The sequence below is a fragment of the Eleutherodactylus coqui genome, chromosome 7, assembly GCF_035609145.1.
Source record: "Eleutherodactylus coqui strain aEleCoq1 chromosome 7, aEleCoq1.hap1, whole genome shotgun sequence".
NCBI classification, from domain to species: domain Eukaryota; kingdom Metazoa; phylum Chordata; class Amphibia; order Anura; family Eleutherodactylidae; genus Eleutherodactylus; species Eleutherodactylus coqui.
Window position 1 is genome coordinate 118,771,855 of NC_089843.1, and position 22,495 is coordinate 118,794,349.

Here is a 22,495-nt window from a genome sequence, read left to right on the forward strand (position 1 = left end):
CTTAGGGGGCCCGTAAGGCCTCTCTTCTCCATATAGGGAGCCTAGTACTATGAATTAAGGCATTATAGTTGCAGGGCCCTGTTACAGGTTTTGCATTGGGGCCCAGGAGCTTCAAGTTATGCCTCTGTGTTAAGGGGTTAAGAGAATTTGGGGGGCCCCAAGATAAACTTTTGCATCCGGGCCCATGAGCCTTTAGCAACACCCCTGACTGGAAGTATTGCAAATAGCTGTGTGTGCTTGTGACTGTGTGTGGCCTGAAATGCCTGGAATTTGCCTTAGAGCGACTTTCCATAGGACCACTTTCAGTGTTATCCTCCCACTATCATTGTGATCTCCTTGGTTGTCCTGGTGACTTAGTTGCTGGGGAAATGTTGTTTGGTCAATGGACAAAGATATGAGAATCCTATTACACTGCTCAGTGACTGCTGGCTGATCAGACTGCAGGCTTCAGCCACCCATATAGAGTTACGGAACCTCTCATGCCAGTTGGCTGCCTGGCAGCACAGCATGCATCCAAAACATGATGGTCGGCCTTCAACCTCCTTGTCCTGCTATCCTCATGATACAGGGAAAAGGATGCTGTATACAGGTAACGTGCCAGCACATCAATATATCACAAGTGTATGTGATATATATATCACATACACTGTATGTGATCAATATATCACAAGTATGTGAGTCTGCTTCTCACTCAGCAACAATGTAACTATATTCTATAGTGAAGATTTGTGGCAATTGAAGAGTTTACAAATAGTAATATATTGTGCTTCACTATAGTCATATTATGTTTCTGTATTTCTCATCCATCATCTATCTGTCTGTCTGTCTCGTTAGTTGTTTTAATTTTTGCTATGCTTAAAATCATACAGTCAATTTCAAAGTGAACAAGTTGCCATTGCAATGACAACAGGAGCAGGAACAGGAGAGAAAAAATAAAACATTTTCTGCACAAAAAGTTGAGTTAATATGGAATTTTTAATTGTTTTTCAATCTGTGGCTACATCTCTGCAGGAGATTACCATCCACTACAGGAGATTCAGTATGTGTAATGGTCTTTTGCCAGACTATATACAATACAACAGGGATATGATTTAGATTATGCACCGTGATACAAACATATACTCAAGTACAGGCACTAAATTCTATTATTTGAGCATACATCATTTTTGGAATAGGTTGTAGTAGTAGGTACAGTCGCTTGCATGGACAAGCAGCTGCGCCTGTGAACGCAATGAAGAATTGCTGCCACTTCATTGTACCCATCAGTGAGGTCTTGTAGGATCTCTACATGAAATCAAACACTGATTGCCTAATCAATGTTAAAGTTCAGACAACCCCCTTTAAATTACAGTTGATCCAATATACTGAAGGTCTCATTTGTTTTCATACATTTGCAGATCCTCCTTACCTAAAAGCAAAATTCATTACAAATCAGAGTTTTTTTTATACATGTAATTATTTATATAATAGTTATGGATACAACATAAAAGAAATAATGCGATACAGTTTGTAGATTGTGTATCTATTGCTTTTTGGAGCACAATATGTAACTAAGCAACATCAGTCCATCTCAAATAATTTTCAAAGCTTCTAATATTTGCCAACTTTTTATACCAACACAAAAGTAAATAATCTATGTATAAGTTTAAAAGATTATTAATAATGATATGTAACACAATGTAAATAGCAATTCTATGTTGATCAAACCATTAGCGGCTCGCACAGGACAGAAGATTGTTTTTAAGCCAAGAGAAACATGATCATTCATACTGAACAATAGCATTAAGGAAAACATACTGATATAGCAAATTTTAACCTGACCCTTGACGCATTATATGCACAGTATATGAGCTTGCTTGACTTCCCATTCCAAAGCTAAGGGTATTAATATGGAGTCTGGTTTCCTTTAGCTGCGACAACACTCTATGGAGTAATGTCTGTGGTCATTTGGGGTCTTTCAGCCAAGAGAGTATTTACGAGGTCAGGCACTTATGTTGGACAAGAAGATCTGGCTCGCAGTTTGCATTCCATTTCATGCTGAAAGTATTATGGGCTCAGGTCAAGGTTATATGCAGATCACTCAAACTCCTTCACGCCAAAGTTGTTGCTAGGTGTCGCTTCCCCTAAGGCAAAAATTCAGTGTTAGGGTGCATTCACATGAGCGTGTGCGTATGTAGGTGCGCACAAAACCGCGCACCAACATACCTGCACAAACACACGTGAATGCAGGTCCATGCGGCATTGCTTTCAATGGGGCTGTGGCTGCTGCTGGTGGCCCCATTGAAAGCAATAGGATCCCAGCAACCCCTGCAGTGATTTTCAGGGAAGGGCTTATATTTCAAATCATCCCTGGTTTGTGTAAAAAAAAATGTGTTCGTGACAAGGGGACTACCCACGGGAAGTAAAGAATCCCCTGACACAGCTGTCACAGCTGTGGCAGAGTATCGCGATGTTCTCCCATTGGTTTCAATGGGAGCGGCACTTCTGTAGCCCCATTGAAAGCAATGGGCTGCCGACAAGCCCTGCAGGGATTTTCGGGGAAGGGCTTTAAATATAAGCCCTTCCCTAAAAATCATCCCTAGAATGTGTTAAAAATAAAAAATATATATACTCACCTCTCCACAACTGCCAGGGTTCAGGCGTGTCATCTCCCTGCAGTGCTCTGAATTTCTGTCAGCAGGCAGGGATTTTAAATCTCCGCCTGCTGAAAGGGCTGTATCTGATTGACTGAGCACTCAGCCGATCACAAGCAGCGCTCAGCCATTCATTAAATGACAGTTGAGCGCTGCCTGTGATTGGTATTGGTATTTTAAATCCCCTCTGCTGAAAGGGCTGTATCTGATTGGCTGAGCACTCAGCCAATCACATGCAGCACTTAGCCATTCATTGAATTCACAGTGCTGTCACAGTGTTCAGCGACAAGGGGACTCCCCATGGGGAATATTGACATGCACCACGGACCTATGGTGCACACATGTCCTATGTTTTTCAGGCACATGCATTTGTATGCCTGTAAAACACGGATATGTGAACACACCATAGGGAACCAATGGTTCTAATAGACGCGTGGTTTTGTGCGCACCTATGAACACACACGCTCGTCTGAAAGCACCCTTAGGCCTCATTCACACGTGCGTAAAATTCGCGCCAAACTTTTATCTGAAAAACGATCGTGGCTACCTGCATGAAAAATGGCATGAATGTACGACTTCTGTCTAGCCCTGCCCCCCTCTCTTAGTTAGAGAAGAATCACTATGAGAACCCCTCTGGCCCCGGCCCCTCTCTAGCCGTGCCCCCTCACTATTGCTCTCTGGGAAGCCCTGGGAAAGCCCTGTAGCCCCGCCCCCTATCTCTCCAAATATGGGTAGATATGTAAGAGATCCCCTGTAGCTCCGCCCCCTCCTCTCCTCACTATGGGGGATTCCAAAGCTCTTTTGCGATCTACTCCTATTGATTTCAATCAGGCCGACGATGCTGCCGCCGGCCCCATTGCAAACAATGGGCGGTATCACAGATTTTTTTTATCGCAACTTGGAGTGAGTGAAAACATTGCAAATTTCGAAATCATGCGTTTTCACTCAGTCATTGCATCGCAGGAAAATCTATCGCCAGTGTAGAAGAGCCCTTAGGGTGCTTATAGACTGGATGATTCTCGTTTGCACGAGCGTGACTCGTTCAACGAAAATAGCTCAGTGTTCAGTATTTCTGCATATATGGAGGAAGCAATAATATAAGATATACACAAGTAAGAAGCAGAAAAACTATTAACATGTCAGACTATAAATATAAAATTGTGTTGTTGAAATATAGAAAACTGAAACAGACAGCGAAGTGACAGACAAATGCATAAATAGATAGACAGATAGTTCCATTGCGTGACCACTAATAATGACAGTGTGATCTATCTGACCACATCCAGTGCCCGCCCTGTCAAGTGAGACATGCAAAATCTTGTTTTTAATTACTGTATATACTCGAGTATAAGCCTAGTTTTTCAGCACATTTTTTTTGTGCTGAAAAAGCCCCCCTCAGTTTATACTCGAGTCAGGCAAGGCTTAAAAAAAAAACCTCCATACTCGCCTCCCAGCTGGCGTCTCAGTCTCCGGTGGCGGTGCGGCAAGCTGCTTGAATTCTCTCCGCTGTCATTCCCCGACGTCCTTTGCTCGGCTCTGTCATCCCCTGCCGTCAGCGCTGTGTAAGTAAGAGCTGTGATTGGATCGAGTGTCACTGGGTTCTTCCCCATGAGGGTTGTTATACCATCACATGTCAAACGAGTTTTCTGAGCACCCTAAACTTTGATCGCAGTAGAGGGACAGAGCATGTAAGAAAATAAAAACTTACATACTCACCTCCACCGTGCTGCCGATGGCCGCTGCTTCGGTCTTCTACTTACATCGGCTTCAGCAGTGATGTTGTTTGTTTACCCACGTGACTGCTGCAGGCCATGGGAGACTGGAAGGAACGTTATCAGTGGCGTCCCGTAAACTTAAATCAGGGCTTCAACATTATAAGCCCAAAGGCTTATTGAACGTCACCTGTCAGATGTCATGGTGGCGGACTGCCAAAACGGCGGTCCAGTACACCAGTGAGTATATTACTTTTATATAGTTTTGGGCACAGGGAACCCAAAACTATACAAGAGTAATAACTCTGAAAACTCATTTAATTGATTGAGCTATCAGAACGTGTTTCTTTAATCACTCTTACTGTATGTAATTTATGACCTGATTCACATAATGAATGCTCTCCAGTATACTGATAGCAGTTTGGCTGTCTGTATGTTTGGGGATAAGTGGTGTATATACCGGACCTCTTGTATCAGTAGATCAGTAAGTATATGGCCACTTTTTGTGATTTTTCTGGTCTGTTCTTATAATTCCATTTCTGTAATTTTTTTGACCAGTATATATCTATGTTTAAATGGAAATTTACAGCATCATTACTCAAAACTATTTGAATCATTCTGTAATCTGTAGGCCCGGATTATATGAGAGATTACAGGCCAAAACTTCCTGATTACACCAGATATATTGGAGAAGGGATGCCATCAGCTGAAAGCACCAGTGATGTGGATTATCTGTGTCGGGCACCACCAAACACTCCTGCTCCACTGCCTAAAGACTATTATGTTGGAGGAATAGGCTGGGGAGTGTCTGAGTTCAGCTTCCTAAACAGAAGTCAGCTATGTAGTAATCATCAGATTAAGGTAGGTATAGTGCTACTACTACATGAAAACACTGGAGTCACCAAAGAATGTTTAGGATAGCATGGCCAAAATTTAGCAATGATACTAATAGGCTCACTCTAGAACAGGGATGTCCAACCTGCAGCCCAGGATGGCTATAAATGCAGCCCAACACAAAATCGTTAACTAACTTGACTTAAGGCCCTTTTACATGCAATGATTATTGCTCAAAATTTATCCAAACGGCCGAAAATGAGCAATAATCGTTACATGTAAATGCGGGAATCATGCACTTTTCTTTTCAACGATGGATTTTAGTACATTTAAAATCCATTGTTCAGCTGCTGAAAGACTAAGTAAATACATTCCATTTGAATGCATTTCACTCATCTTTCAATAGAGTGCATGATGTTTTACTCTCTGCATGTTTATACTAGCCATGAGGAGAACAATGGAATGTGTTAAAACACACACTGGGCTCTGCAAACAACTCCTAGAGGTCCTTTTACATGCAAATGAAGATGATAAAGTGTTAATGCCCATAGATCGCAAAATCTTTCAATCTTTCATTCATTTGAAAGATTATCTTTGCGTGTAAAAGGGCCTTTACTTAAAACACTATGTGACTACGACTGGGACTGGAGGGGGGGCGGGCCTGCACAGGCTTCATCTGGAGGAGGCAAGGCCACGGGCAGTACTTGGCAGCAGCAGGTTGTGATCTTCTCCTCACAGACAGGCTCATACAGATGACAAGACAGCTCTGTGACTGTCTGTTACTCAGCGTCCAGTGGACAGCCTACGCCGGCAAAGCTTCTTCCTGTTCTCCCAAGTCCTGCCTGCTCCTATCCAGTATTGTGATCCAGAATTGAGTTGAAGACAAGAGACAATAGTCTCATCCTGGCCAGCCAATGCTGTGTGTTCTTTCCTTGGTGTCAGAAATCTGTCAAGGCTCACATGCAGTTTGCAGCCACAGGCCTATTTCTGTGTCCAGGCTTGCATGAAGAAGCAGGCACTGACTCCAGTCTGGAGTCCATATGGTCTGTCAACGAGCACTATTTGGAGGATGATGAGGTTTGCTGGGTGGCGCAGTGAAGGACGATGGGGGTTGTTTGGAGGACTGTGGAGGACCCTGGGGGTTGTGTGTAGGACCCTGAAGCTTGTGTGCAGGACAGTGGGGTTTGTGTGGAGGACAATGGTCAATGTATAGAGGACTGTGGAAGAAGATAGGGGTTGTGTAGAGAGTAATGGGAATTATTTGGACGATGATTGAGTGTTTGACGGTACAGTCAAGAATAATAGGGGTTGTTTGGAGGACGATGGGGGATTGTTTAGAGACAAACATTTTTTTGCCTATCAGCTTTTAGTAGTATTTGCAAATGTAATGTGTGGCCGAAGGCAACTCTTCTTCTTCCAGTGTGACCCAAAGATACCAAAACGTTGGACCCCCCTGCTTTAGAACCTCCTGCCCAGTTATCCTGCGTTGCCATGTTTCTTTTCCAGTCTATATTTGGCTGCCTCATCTGAGACAAAATACTCTTGTGAGCTGTTGTAGTCAGATTAGTCACTCTGGGTGCTACTTATTGGCATTTAGAAGGAACATTTCCAAACTTACTGGTTTTTGGCTTTGCAGACACATCGTAATTTCTAAAATCCAAGCAAGAAGGTCCTTGACCCTTCTTTCTCCCAACATTTGCTGTCATCGGAGAGTCAGGAGGCATCTATTCAAATTAGATGGTTGGCTGGAGCTGCTAAAATTGGCAGGTTCTGTTGACATTAAAGGATCTCTCCAGTAAAAACACATTTTCCATCCCTGCATCCTTCACCTAATTGCCTATAACACTCTGGAGTTCTCTTCTGTATATAGCAGTCACTTCCATACTGTGCAGTCTCCTTTCTGATGCTTATGAGGCATTATTTTTAAGCTGAGTGTTACGTCTGTTGCAGTTAGTTCCTCTGTAAACTGGAGAACTGCACACACGGAATACCAAAAGCAAAAGGTTCGTGTTTTGGCCAAAACATTTAAGCCAGTGAGCCCGCAACAAGGGTCCTTGTTGTCTTGAGGGTCCCTAAACTAACCCCAGGAAACCTGCCTACAAGCAGGGCGATTGTCCCAATGGTGATGGCTCTACGCTGGAACTTAGGAACCTACCATACCTTAGATGGTAAACGGTCCAAGCTGAACAGGAGACAGTTCACACTACACCAACACACCAGGGATTGCATACCACACAGAACACCATTTACACTGAACATGACTGTTCACCTCCCATGTCCGGCCACCTGCACAGATACTCAGAACATGTCAGTGTACATACCTACACAAAAACATCCTTTAATGCAAACACCAGGGTAGTGGCAAACCACCATCCTCTAGACAGAGGAGCTGGTTTATATTTGCAGCAGACCAGTGTGGATTGGATGGTTGGAGAACACCACACCCAGCCAGCTCAATTATCCCATACCTGTGGAAGTGTGCTCCTGGAGCCTCATAGAACTACAGGTCCCAGCAGCACAACCTGACACTGAGGTTTTTGCTTTCACTATTCTATACTTTCAATCCTGTGATGCATCAGCAAAGCATCTGCAATTAGCAGTCAGAGCCTGGACTGTCTCTGCCTGCAGGAAAAACACTGCAATTAAAATTGTGTATTCACCTAAATAAGCTACAGACCATAAGTATACAGTCAGAAGAATGAGTTTATTATAACAGTATGACTGGAGCTGAGTAATCGTCATCAGTAACAATGATAGAAGTGACTCTGGTCCCCTTTGAAGAGCATGTGTGGTAGAGTCCATGTAATATCATCACCATAGGAATTATGTTAACTGAGAAACTGACTAGTTTGAGAACACATAAATTGAAGTAAATCTGTGCTGGTCTGAATTGAGATCACATGACCATCAGAGAAAAAGGAAACCAAGAGTTTCAGATCCAAAGCAATAACTAACCAAAGTAACACTATCTGATTTATATATACTAGGGGAATAGTTACGTTAGGAATGAAAACAATGTCATATGAGTGCCCCTTTAATCTAAAGTGTACGTCGAGCTCTTGGAACAGAGAAGGAGAACATTAATACATTCACCCTATCATAGGCAACCTAATGGTTTGATAAGATTAATGAAAGCACTATTCATTTTAATTAGTGGGTGGAACGCCAAACTTCAAAGCTTGTCCTATGTGACAGTCTACCCAATTACAGTCACTATGTACATGCTAAAACTCATCTACCACAGCTCATTCCTACAGATACTGCTAGACTGTGTTATAGGGTAAGTTTATTTCTAGTCAAGGTCAAAACTATAAAGATAGTAATGTAGAGGTAGCAGTCACCCATGGCCCTGTGATATCTGAGGAGACCAGTATTATGAATAGCACATGGTAGGTAGGAGAGTCTGTTACAAATTTTGCATTTGGGGCCAAGAATCTTCAAGATATATCTGTCACTAGTTATATTTTTAGTGTTTTCACGCTAAATAAACTATACATATTGCTTACAGATCATTGGTTCTTGTTACTATTGAGTAAAGGTTATTGAGTAACCTGTTCATTGGTTCTTGTTAATATTGAGTAAAGCTTGTGTCATCTGGTGCCACTAATCAGAATTGGACTAAATGATAATTTTAGGACAAAGCTGCCCAAACACCTTCAAGCACGGTCAAATGCCTATTTATCCATCAGCTAGTTCTCCTGACTCTCCTAGGCACATGAATGCTCGGTTCATTAAGAACTCGTGTATTTTCCTTGGGGACAGTGCAGAAAGCTGCAACCAGACAGAAGAACAAAACAGTTAGGCATTGAAATTCAAATTGCCTAATTCTTCTTTTCCCTGACAGCATCTATAAGACGAAAGTCATGAAGCCCCATACATGTGACAGTGGTTTGGATGACTTTTCACTAATGTGTAGGAAGTACTTTAGGAATAATGATACATTCTATAATTCCTTGTGTACGGCCACAAATTGACTGAATATACCTACAGAGTACTGCTGGTTATATACTGCAGCTCTCAGCAATCACCCTGTACGTTGTGGCAGACACCAATGGAGAGTACCATGTCTTTCTTCTCAATGAAACTACTGTATAGAGTATCTTATAGCATTCTAAGGAGAGAAATATGGACTTGTAGCATTCTTTCTGCTTGACCAGTTCAGTAAATGGGATTACATAGTTAGGTATTCAGAAACTCTCTTCTGTCATAGAGAATGATCAAACCAGAGCAGACACCAATTTGTCAAGCATGGTTTACTTGTTTTAATTGAGAACCAAGTTCTTTGTCCTTCAATGTTTCTAGGTCATATCTTGTCAATGGCCTTCCACATCAAGTACCTATTGCTCTAAGAGCTGTTCGATACACATACTCAGAAATATGATAATGTAACAAGTTGGACATCAGTGTTATCAATAACTTGCTACAGAATTGTTACCCTTGGTTTAAAGGATACAATGAATGTGTCTGCTCAATCTATTGATAAGTATTGTGAAATAACAGCAAAGCATTATGACTTACGTATAGATATTCAGTGCATCGGCCCGCACTTATCTTTTTCTTTTCCTGTGTACAGAATAGAACAGCAGGAATCCAATCCTAATGGCTAACCTTCGCGGCATTTCCTAGAATACTATTCTCAATAGGTCACTTTAGAATTAAATCAAACACTGACAATTCTTGAAGGGTGTAATTATGTTCTTAGTTATATACAGAAAGAACACAATCAATTCATCTCCATTATTGCTGGTGGGCGGAATGATATACAATGTATTTCTTTCTACTCGCTAGAATATAATCTTAGAATATTGTCAATGGATTATTGCGCTGGCATTCTTGCATCCGCTCTAGCTGTGTATACTAGTCTCCATCACATGGCTACTGGGATAATGGGGAACCCACTGAGCATTAGAAGGTGACTATATGAATGTTTTCCTATGGAGATATTTAGCAGGGCTGGTTGGTTCCGGGTACTGTAAGCCCTCAGCTGGGAAAGCACTGGATGGAGTGTACATATCAACCAGATGATTAAGTTGGAGGAAATACAAAAAAATCCAGAAAAGCTAAGTTTGCTGAGCCTTCTTTTTTTTAAGGCGGGGGTCACACAATGATAATGTAAAACATTGGCGCTTATGGCAGCGATTTTTCACTGTGTATGACAGCATAACTCACGCACGCTGTCATGCGCAGTCTTCCTTTTTTTTTGGCTCTCTTGCTTAGCGATGTAATTGCTTATGTACAGTGTTTATTATGCACCCATAGAGAAGAATAGAGCTCTATCGCACGTAATACGCGATAAACTAGAGCATGCTGCGTTCTTTTTTTACGCACATATTATTCGCAATGTATATACGCAAGTGTGAATGGATCAATGCAAATCAATGTACTTTAATTGTCTCCATTCACCGCATATTACGTGGGTGTAATATGCTATTAAATTACGCCCGTGTGAGCCTGCCCTAAAATGTATGATGTGAACTGGATTTTTGTTGAAATGATGAGTGGGTTCGTAGTGGGATTCGTCATTTCCTCTCCTGATCCAGTCCAAAGGTCTTCCCTTGTTCCATAATCAGCTCAGGTGAGGCTATTAAGCTCATTACTAGGCCATAAAAGGCTGCAGTCTAAAGCCGGCTTCACATGGGCATATTTATGCACGCAAAATTTGCATGCACAATAAACAGTGAATAGAACCCATTGTTTTCAATAGATTTGTTCACATGCGTGTATTTTTCCTGTGTATTTTGGTTGCACAAAAAAAGCAGCACCCTATATTTTAATGCGCACCAAAAGTTCACATAGAAGTCAATGGGGATGCGCAAATACGCACGCAATACGCTAAAAGATGCATGCACTGCATAACTGCGAAGGAAAACCTTAAACTCATTGGACTAATTGGCCATTTCAATGGCTGGGAGCAGCAGTGTTTTTTTGGTGTGCGCAAATGCACTGACCTTACACGCAAAAAAGTAAGCAAAATTCCACTGTTTGAACATAGCCTGTGGGTACTTTTACATGGGCTGATTCACTAAACGACTATTACTCCTGTATATAAGCACAAGAGCGATAACTGCTGGGACTTAATCGCTCGGTCGTTATACCCAAAGGCAGCTGAGCCAGAACCTGGGCGACACACAACTCTGGTGTGGATAAAGTTGGCCGTGGGGTCATATCTGCTGCACTGTAGGTGAAGATGAGAAAACCTCTGTTGAGTTAGAGCCGAAAGAGATGGAATTTATTTTCTATCATTGTACATGTTTTTGTGCTGTACGTGGCTGTGTACCATGAAATTTATGTTTGTGGCCACATGGACTTCTACCTGGATTGTCTCAGCCATTTTCTCATTGCCAAACCGCACACTCAAAGCATACCTTGTGTTAGTTCATATATTCAGGGTCTGTGCATCAAATTATTGTTATTTTTCCAGGTTTCCACCAGTTTATTTACTTTGAAATTGGCAATGGTAACTCTGTTTTAATTTTAGTCATACATGTCCATGAGCCACTGCTCAATATCTTCTAAGAAGAGACGCTTCAGAATTCTGATTTTATGGAGACTATATTTACTAAAACATTTATGCCAGGAGGGCTACTAGTTCTGGCTCAAACAGAGGTATAACCAAAAGCTTATGAGCTTGAAGGCAATTTTAAGTCCCAACGTCACAGAAGAATTTGGGAATAGACGTTTATAACCACCTTTGATACTATCAGAAATGGTATGAATCTCAGAGTTTTTTGTTTTTTTTTACATCAGTGGCAGAAGCGTATCTTGAAGCTCCCAGGCCCCGATGCAAAACTTGTAACAGGGCCCCCAACTATAATGCTTTACTCATAGTACTGGGTTCCCTATATGGAGAAGAGAGGCCTTATGGGCCCCCTAAGGCTCCTGGGCTCGGGTGCAACTGCATCCCCTGCATCCTCTATAGTTACTCCCCTGATCAGTGGAGATAATCAGATATGAGAAACCCAGAGCAGAGGTAACACGTTGACCCCCCCCCCCCCTACTACCCCTGATGTTCAAAGCCTATGCCAGCGGTCAACGCCTTGGAGGCCGCCAGTCCAGAACGATCCGTGGTGCTACACTTCCGTTCACTGGCAATTCTCTTTCCTGTGTAAAAGCACAGGAATGATTATCGATGGGACTACTTGTTGGGCATCTGTGCCTGACAATCAGTTCAGTGTTAAAGGGCCCATAGATAAGAATACACCTGACAAATAACCCTAAATGGCATTTTTTCTCAGAAATACATAATTATTTTTGACAATCCAGTTTGCAAACGGAAAGACAGATGTACATATGTGAAAGATGACATCGGACCACCATGATTGTTTGCCTTTTACAAATTCCTGACTTTGAAATGTCTAATTAACTACTTATTGTTTATACCTGACCTTTTGACCATTATGCTAATTATTAACTTGCAGATGTAAATCACATGATAGGAGAAATTGCAATGTTATGTAAAATTCCTATATTCTGAGCGCAAACTCAGTAGGTCGTTTACTGATAAGAAAGGCTATAAAAATCATGCTCTTGACCGTGCCATGTCTCTTTGTGGGAAATTAATTTAGCTTCTCACCATAAGGGCTCATTCACACGAACGTATATCAGCCGCCATTTTCACGGCTGGCCGCCATTTTCACGGCTGGGCTGGATTCCAATGCATCAGATCACATGGCCATATTTTCCGTGGTGTAAAAGTGCCCGGCTGGGCCAATATAGCACCGGGCCTAAAAGATAGTCCAGGAGCTATCTTTCCAGGCCGGAACATGTCGGCCGCTGCATAGGCTCCTATGGGAGCCAATGACAGCGGACGGAGAAGGGATGTGTGAGGAAGTTTAGCAGCGTGACTGCTAAACTCCCCCCCTCTTCTCTCCTCCCTTTCGGCTATTTGCATTGGGAGGGGGCGGGGCTATGTTCCGCTCCTCCCATTGCTGGGTGCGGACATGGGGTGAGTGTTTAGCTCCGTCCCGTCCAGCACACTCCCATTGCAAACAGTTGGAGAGAGAGAGGAGGTGAGCCAGTGAGGAGGAGAGAAGGGGAGGCAACGACATTGCGGCCTCGGCGTATATATGCGTTGGGGCCCATGCCGTATGAACGGGCGCACAAACTTTAGATTTGTGCTCCTTTTCACGCGTTTACGGGTGCACTTAAAAACACCTACGGCCATGTGGAAAGGGCCTAAGGCTGTTAGCTGTAAGTAAAATGATCCTGGAGGGATGACCCAGTCTTATTTTGTAATAATCTATCTACTTTGACATAGAATATGCTTCTAAACTATCTTAGGTATGGATAAAGATATAGTCAATATGTTTAAATATGATCTGTGATTGAGACAGGACTGATGACCAATTAAATGAAAGGCCATTTTCATACGGGCAATAAAATCACGCGATTGTCATGTGATGCGAGAGCAAGTGAAAACACCAAATTATGAAACCCATGCTTTTCAATGGTTTCATTCACATCTGCAATGTTTTCTATCATGCGATGTTGCGAGATTTAGAAATTGCTGCCTGCCCCATCTTTTTGCGTTTTGCTCTTTATCGCCCACAAATCCCTACGGAGGCTTCATTTTATCCGATCGCACGGACGTGCGATTTTCGTGCAATGTGTTTTTAACATTAGAAATCCCTATGGTCTATCACAAGACAAAATTGCAAGCGGCAGCGATGCGAGATTATTTGTCAGGAAAAGCATCGCCGACGCTCAAACATCTCATGAGCACATATGCGATATTGCCGTGATTTGTACGTGGTGATATCGCACTTGCCCATGTGAATCTAGCCCTAAAAGGCAATGCATCAATAACTGCTTATTGGAGTAAATGTTGAATGAAAGAAGAGTAATCAAATTTGGGGGAAGCACTCTGCACAACGGTCTTTCTTTGGGATCCCACTGCTATTTGTGATGCTCATGCTGGTCGTATCTTTTTTCCTTATATTAGATTGGGGAATTCCGCAGAGACTGTGAAGATAAAATAACTCACAGATATCAAAATCCTTGGTAAGTGCTGCCTAGCACAGCTAATGACTATGTGAGTATCATCAGTAAACTTTCTTATAAAGTACCCTTGATTTATACAGCAGGGGGCATTTGTTAAGTACATTTTAATTGACATTTAAGAGATAAAAGAGTAATCCAAGCTTTTAGAATTGATGCCCTCATATTAGATTGATGGTAGTTAGACTCCTGGTAAGCAATTTGAAGGGGCCACAGTGTTCAGGTGAGCGCTGCACCTCTTCATTGTTTGCATCGCTCCACAATCCCTTCAAACAGCTGATTGGCGAGTTTGCTAAGGGTTGGACATGCACTGATTTTATATTTGTCACCCACCACTTTAAAAAACGATATGAGCCCTTTAGGCTGCATTCCCACGAACATATATCGGCTCGGTTTTCACGCCGAGCCGATATACGTCGCCCTCATGTGCAGGGGGGGGGAGAGGATGGAAGAGCCAGGAGCAGGCACTGAGTTCCCGCCCCCTCTCTGCCTCCTCTTCGGCCCTCTGCACTATTTGCAATGAAAGGAGGCGGGACGGGGGCAGGGCTAAGTGGTGCAAATTAGCCCTGCCCTGTCCCGCCTCTCCCCATTGCAAATAGTGCAGAGGGGCGGAGAGGAGGCAGAGAGGGGGCGGGAGCTCAGTTCCTGTTCCTGGCTCTTCCATCCTCCCCCGCTGCACATGAGGACGACGTATATCGGCTCGGCGTGAAAACCGAGCCAATATACGTTCGTGGGAATGCACCCTTAAGTCTATAAGTATGAGGGATTCCAAAACAACTAGCATGTCATATGGTTATCATAAGTCAACAGCATCACTCTTGTAATACCAATTAAGCCTTTCCAATCGACTGTCTGATGTCTGCCTACATTTTGATTGAAGCTTGTACAGCTCCAATGTCAGAAGACGTCCGACCGGGTATTCTTACCGTCCATTGCCAGCCACTCTGCTGTCAGAGACTCTCTAGCGCACACACACTTTAGCCAGCAGATGGCACCGTTGTATAACAGCAAAAAGAGAAAGCCTTTTAGAAAACCCTAAATCCAAAATTGGATTAGAAAGGGTTTAATGCTTACCGTCCTAAGGCTAACTTCACACTGGCGAGCATCATATGGGGCTGTGAATCACAACCCTATATCGCTCTCCCCCTCATGTGAATTCCCCGCAGATGCGAGGCGATTTCATGTCAAAACAGTCTCGCATTACTTCAGGGATGTAACGATCCATTGTTTTCAATAGGAGACCTTGCATTGCATAGCGTGCACCAAGCACGTGGTGTGATGCTGCCGCCGGCCACATTGAAAACAATGGGCGCTGTGATGCGAGAGCAAGCAGCATGATAGAACATGCCGCGGTTTGTTTCACGGCCAGATATCACACTTACCTGTGTAAAATTAGCCTAAAGGAGTTGTCGTCATTATATAATGCATTTTATTAGATCCCCCCCCCCAATGATGATCTGTTCATAGCAGGTCCCTTTGTTTGGTCCACAGCAATCAGCTGCAGTTTTTGGTGAGAATACAGTAATATAGTATTCATTTATCCCATTCAAGACCAGAGCTTTTTCATTCTGTTTTTGCCTTCCGGCTTTCAAAAAATCATAACTGTTTTTATTTCTCCATTTATCTAGCCATACGAGGGCTTTTTCTTGCACGCTGAGTTGCATAATACCGCTTAATATATCATAAAATATTTTGAAAAATTTGAAAATAAATCCCAGAGTGCGGTGAAATGTAATAAAAAAAAAAAGTGCAGTTGTGCCTTTTTCGGGGGGCTTGTTTTAGATGGTGTGGTTAACTTTACTCTGTGGGTCGGTATGATGACTACAGGGATACCAAATTTGTATAGTTTCTTAAAATAAAACCACTTAATAAAAAAATTACTTTTGTCGCCATCCTCTGACTCCCATAACATTTTGTTTTTAATCAGTCAATAGAGCTGTATGAGGGCTTGTTTTTTTTTTCCCAGGGCAAGCTGTATTTTCTATTGGTATAATTTGGGGGTACATACAACTAGAACTTTTTTTTCTTAGATATGGAGTGACCAAAGCAGTGCAGTTCTGACGTTGGGTATTGTATTTCTTTTGTTATATTACGCTGTGGTATGATTTGGAGTAAAATAGTTCTGCATAAGTTATGCATTTGTGCCTAATACACTGAATCTGAAATACTTGGATGTTTTATTTCCAATAATTTCATAGTGTTGGAATGTAAAAAATGATGAGTAAGAGTGTAAAAAAATATTTCAAAAAGTTTCCAAAATATTTTTGACTTCAGACTTCTTTCTACTGACTGGGAACAATTGGAATGCTGTTTTGGGGGAAGAAAAATATTTATGTTTAATTTGACTTGTCTGTGTAGATCAAAATCCAGATGGGATCTATTAGGAAAGTTCTGTGATGTCACTGGCACGAAGAGAGATACACTTGATATAGCTCTACAGGGCCATCTGCTGGCAATAAAGGAAACCGTAGGGGAGTGAAAAGAAGGAAGCTACATGAATGTGTCCAATCACAAATTCTAGAGGCTTTCACCATTACTACGGTATATGCAGGTTATAATAATAGAAAGAAAGGAGGGTTTTAGCCCTCAAACAAACGTTGAAGGTTCCCATTCAGTAACTATAAGCAGAGAACTTGGAAATAATGAGAGATTGCTGCACACCCTTATCAGACTTCATTAAAATAAAAAGTTAAACATTAGAGATGAGCGAACACCAAAATGTTCGGGTGTTCGTTATTCGGAACGAACTTCCCGCGATGTTCGAGGGTTCGTTTCGAACAACGAACCCCATTGAAGTCAATGGGCGACCAGAGCATTTTTGTATTTCGCCGATGCTCGCTAAGGTTTTCATGTATGAAAATCTGGGCAATTCAAGAAAGTGATGGGAACGATACAGCAACGGATAGGGCAGGCGAGGGGCTACATGTTGGGCTGCATCTCAAGTTCACAGGTCCCACTATTAAGCCACAATACCGGCAAGAGTGGGCCCCCCCCCCCCCTCCCAACAACTTTTACTTCTGAAAAGCCCTCATTAGCATGGCATACCTTTGCTAAGCACCACACTAGCTACAACAAAGCACAATCACTGCCTGGATGACACTCCGCTGCCACTTCTCCTGGGTTACATGCTGACCAACCGCCCCCCCTCCCCCCCACAGCGCACACCAAAGTGTCCCTGCGCAGCCTTCAGCTGCCCTCATGCCACGCCACACTCATGTCTATTTAGAAGTGCGTCTGCCATGAGGAGGAACCGCAGGCACACACTGCAGAGGGTTGGCACGGCTAGGCAGCGACCCTCTTTAAAAGGGGCGGGGCGATAGCCCACAATGCTGTACAGAAGCAATGAGAAATAGAATCCTGTGCCACCGCCATCAGGAGCTGCACACGTAGGCATAGCAATGGGGAACCTATGTGCCACACACTATTCATTCTGTCAAGGTGTCTGCATGCCCCAGTTAGACCGGGCTTTTTAATTCATAGACACAGGCAGGTACAACTCCCTATTGTGAAGTCCCTGTGGACCGACAGCATGGGTGGGTGCCAGGAAGCCACCGGCGGTACATAGAAATATCCCATTGCATTGCCCAACACAGCTGAGGTAGTAATGTCGTGCGTAATACAGGTGGGCTTCGGCCCACACTGCATGCCCCAGTCAGACTGGGGTTCTTTAGAAGTGTACAGATGTATTAAAAACTCTGTGTGCACCTACAGCATGGGTGGCTCCCTGGAACCCACCGGCGGTACACAAAAATATCCCATTGTGGTAACTAGGCCTGGAGGCAGCCCAGTGTAACGAAAAATTGGTTCAAGTTAAAGTTCCAACGCTTTTAAGCGCATTGAAACTTATAAAAATTGTTCAGAAAAATTATTTGAGTGAGCCTTGTGGCCCTAAGAAAAATTGCCCGTTCAGCGTGATTACGTGAGGTTTCAGGAGGAGGAGCAGGAGGAGGAGGAGGAATATTAGACACAGATTGATGAAGCAGAAATGTCCCCGTTTTGGATGGTGAGAGAGAACGTAGCTTCCATCCGCGGGTGCAGCCTACGTATTGCTTACGTATCGCTGCTGTCCGCTGGTGGAGAACAGAAGTCTGGGGAAATCCAGCCTTTGTTCATCTTGATGAGTGTTAGCCTGTCGGCACTGTCAGTTGACAGGCGGGTACGCTTATCTGTGATGATTCCCCCAGCCGCACTAAACACCCTCTCCGACAAGACGCTAGCCGCAGGACAAGCAAGCACCTCCAGGGCATACAGCGCTAGTTCAGGCCACGTGTCCAGCTTCGACACCCAGTAGTTGTAGGGGGCAGAGGCGTCACCAAGGATGGTCGTGCGATCCGCTACGTACTCCCTCACCATCCTTTTACAGTGCTCCCGCCGACTCAGCCGTGACTGGGGAGTGGTGACACAGTCTTGGTGGGGAGCCATAAAGCTGGCCAGGCCCTTAAAGACTGTTGCACTGCCTGGGATGTACATGCTGCTCGATCTACGCACATCCCCTGCTACCTTGCCCTCGGTACTGCGCCTTCTGCCACTAGCGCTGTCGGCTGGGAATTTTACCATCAGCTTGTCCGCAAGGGTCCTGTGGTATAGCAACACTCTCGAACCCCTTTCCTCTTCGGGAATCAGAGTGGGCAGGTTCTCCTTATACCGTGGATCGAGCAGTGTGTACACCCAGTAATCCGTCGTGGCCAGAATGCGTGCAACGCGAGGGTCACGAGAAAGGCATCCTAACATGAAGTCAGCCATGTGTGCCAGGGTACCAGTACGCAACACATGGCTGTCTTCACTAGGAAGATCACTTTCAGGATCCTCCTCCTCCTCCTCAGGCCATACACGCTGAAAGGATGACAGGCAATCAGCCGGTGTACCGTCAGCAGCGGCCCAAGCTGTCTCTTCCCCCTCCTCCTCATCCTCCTCATGCTCCTCCTCCTCCTCCTGTACGCGCTGAGAAATAGACAGGAGGGTGCTCTGACTATCCAGCGGCATACTGTCTTCCCCCGCCCCCGTTTCCGAGCGCAAAGCAGCTGCCTTTATGGTTTGCAGGGAATTTCTCAAGATGCATAGCAGAGGAATGGTGACGCTAATGATTGTAGCATCGCCGCTCACCACCTGGGTAGACTCCTCAAAATTACCAAGGACATGGCAGATGTCTGCCAACCAGGCCCACTCTTCTGAAAGGAATTGAGGAGGCTGACTCCCACTGCGCCGCCCATGTTGGAGTTGGTATTCGACTATAGCTCTACGTTGTTCATAGAGCCTGGCCAACATGTGGAGCGTAGAGTTCCACCGTGTGGGCACGTCGCACAGCAGTCGGTGCACTGGCAGCTTAAAGTGATGTTGCAGGGTGCGCAGGGTGGCAGCGTCCGTGTGGGACTTGCGGAAATGTGCGCAGAGCCGGCGCGCCTTTACGAGCAGGTCTGACAAGCGTGGGTAGCTTTTCAGAAAGCGCTGAACCACCAAATTAAAGACGTGGGCCAGGCATGGCACGTGCGTGAGGCTGCCGAGCTGCAGAGCCGCCACCAGGTTACGGCCGTTGTCACACACGACCATGCCCGGTGTGTCAGACCCTGCAGCAGTTCGTGGGCCGTGTGCCTCTTATCGCCTAAGCTGAGTAGTTTCAGCACGGCCTGCTGACGCTTGCCCACCACTGTGCTGCCACACCGCGCAACACCGACTGCTGGCGACATGCTGCTGCTAACACATCTTGATTGCGAGGAGGGTGCTTTAGTGGAGGAAGCATACACCTCCGCAGATACCACCACCGAGCTGGGGCCCGCAATTCTGGGGGTGGGTAGGACATGAGCGGTCCCAGGCTCTGACTCTGTCCCAGCCTCCACTAAATTCACCCAATGTGCCGTCAGGGAGATGTAGTGGCCCTGCCCGCCTGTGCTTGTCCACGTGTCCGTTGTTAAGTGGACCGTGGCAGTAACCGCGTTGGTGAGGGCGCGTACAATGTTGCGGGAGACGTGGTCGTGCAGGGCTGGGACGGCACATCGGGAAAAGTAGTGGCGACTGGGAACTGAGTAGCGCGGGGCCGCCGCCTCCATGATACTTTTGAAGGACTCCGTTTCCACAACCCTATACGGCAGCATCTCAAGGCTGATGAATTTTGCTATGCGGACGGTTAACGTTTGAGCGTGCGGGTGCGTGGCGGCGTACTTGCGCTTGCGCTCCAACAGTTGCGCAAGCGACGGCTGGACGGTGCGCTGAACTACACTGCTGGATGGGGCCGAGGACAGCGGAGGTGAGGGTGTGGGTGCAGGCCAGGAGACGGTAGTGCCTGTGTCCTGAGAGGGGGGTTGCATCTCAGTGGCAGGTTGGGGCACAGGGGGAGAGGCAGGGGTGCAAACCGGAGGCGCTGAACGGCCTTCGTCCCACCTTGCGGGGTGCTTGGCCATCATATGTCTGCGCATGGTGGTGGTGGTGAGGCTGTTGGTGTTGGCTCCCTGGCTGAGCTTTGCGCGACAAAGGTTGCACACCACTGTTCGTCGGTCGTCAGGCGTCTCTGTGAAAAACTGCCAGACCTTAGAGCACCTCGGCCTCTGCAGGGTGGCATGGCGCGAGGGGGCGCTTTGGGAAACAGTTGGTGGATTATTCGGTCTGGCCCTGCCTCTACCCCTGGCCACCGCACTGCCTCTTGCAACCTGCCCTGCTGATGCCCTTGACTCCCCCTCTGAAGACCTGTCCTCCTGAGTAAGCGTTGCACACCAGGTGGGGTCAGTCACCTCATCGTCCTGCTGCTCTTCCTCCAAATCCTCTGTGCGCTGCTCCCTCGGACTTACTGCCCTTACTACTACCTCACTGCAAGACAACTGTGTCTGATCGTCATCGTCCTCCTCACCCACAGAAAGTTGTTGAGACAGTTGGCGGAAGTCCCCAGCCTCTTCCCCCGGACCCCGGGAACTTTCGAATGGTTGGGCATCAGTGACGATAAACTCCTCTGGTGGGAGAGGAACCGCTGCTGCCCAATCTAAGCAGGGGCCCGAGAACAGTTCCTGGGAGTGTTCCCGCTCCTGAGCAGGTGTCATTGTAGTGGAGTGAGGAGGCTGGGAGGAAGGAGGAGCAGCAGACAGAGGATTCGGATTTGCAGCAGTGGACGGCGCAAAACTGCGGGTAGACGATAGGTTGCTCGAAGCACTTTCTGCCATCCAGGACAGGACCTGCTCACACTGCTCATTTTCTAATAACCGTCTCCCGCGTGGACCCATTAATTGGGCGATGAATGTGGGGACACCAGAAACGTGCCTCTCTCCTAATCGCGCAGCAGTCGGCTGCGACACACCTGGATCAGGAGCTCGGCCTGTGCCCACACCCTGACTTGGCCCTCCGCGTCCTCGGCCGCGTCCACGTCCTCTAGGCCTACCCCTACCCCTCAGCATGCTGTATTACCAGTGATTTGATTTCACAGGCAGCTAATAAATTGGCGCAAGACTGCAGGCCAAATATAATTTTTTCCCTTTTTTGAAAACGAAAGGCCCCACTGCCTCTAGTGAATGTATAATCTAAGTTTAATAACTGTGCTGTGTCCCTGCTAATGTGTCACAGAACGTGAGGGTAGCAGAGTTATTAACTGTGGCAGAGCAGGTATTTTTTTTCCCAATTAAGGAAAGCAAATGGCGAAGCCAGGAGTAAAACGTAGCTGGGTGCGTCTGATTTTTACAGGTTGCACACGCAGCTGACACGTGTCCACCGCCCTTAGGACGGACAGAGGCAGGACAAATAGAATTATTTTCCGTTTTTTTGCACCAAAAGGCAGCACTGCGTATATTCTATGAACATGAGAAGTTTAATAACTGTGCTGTTTTCCTGCTAATGTGTCACAGAACGTGAGGGTAGCAGAGTTATTAACTGTGGCAGAGCAGGTATTTTTTTTCCCAATTAAGGAAAGCAAATGGCAAAGCCAGGAGTAAAACGTAGCTGGGTGCGTCTGATTTTTAAAGGTTGCACACGCAGCCGACACGTGTCCACCGCCCTTAGGACGGACAGAGGCAGGACAAATAGAATTATTTTCACTTGTTTTACAAGCAAAAGGCAGCACTGCGTACATTCAATGAATAATAACTGTGTTGTGGCCCTGCCTATACAATTCTTTCCCTGCAGTATCAATGGAGGGTGCAATGCTCTGCAGAGGCGATTTTGAGAAGCAAAAAAAAATGCAGCACAGCTAACAGCAGCCTGGACAGTACTGCACACGGTTAAATATGGCCCTAGAAAGGACCGTTGAGGTTCTTGAAGGCTACACTCACTCCTAACACTCTCCCTGCCTATGCAGCACTTCTGTCCCTAATGCCGGGTGCAACGCTCTGCAGAGCCGATTTTGAG

At 45.3% G+C, this 22,495-nt stretch overlaps 1 protein-coding gene across 2 annotated transcripts in view; it reads left to right on the plus strand.

The window, feature by feature from the left end:
- The first annotated feature begins 397 nt into the window (after positions 1 to 397).
- Positions 398 to 22,495, plus strand: part of SPMIP2 (sperm microtubule inner protein 2) — a 30,202-nt gene continuing 8,104 nt past the window's right edge. For both annotated transcript variants that reach the window (XM_066573579.1, XM_066573581.1), the window contains exons 1-3: positions 398 to 589; positions 4,977 to 5,206; positions 14,121 to 14,179. In XM_066573579.1, the coding sequence (XP_066429676.1) occupies positions 508 to 589; positions 4,977 to 5,206; positions 14,121 to 14,179 (371 nt within the window). In that variant the 5' untranslated portion in view covers positions 398 to 507. The remainder of the gene's footprint in view (positions 590 to 4,976; positions 5,207 to 14,120; positions 14,180 to 22,495) is intronic.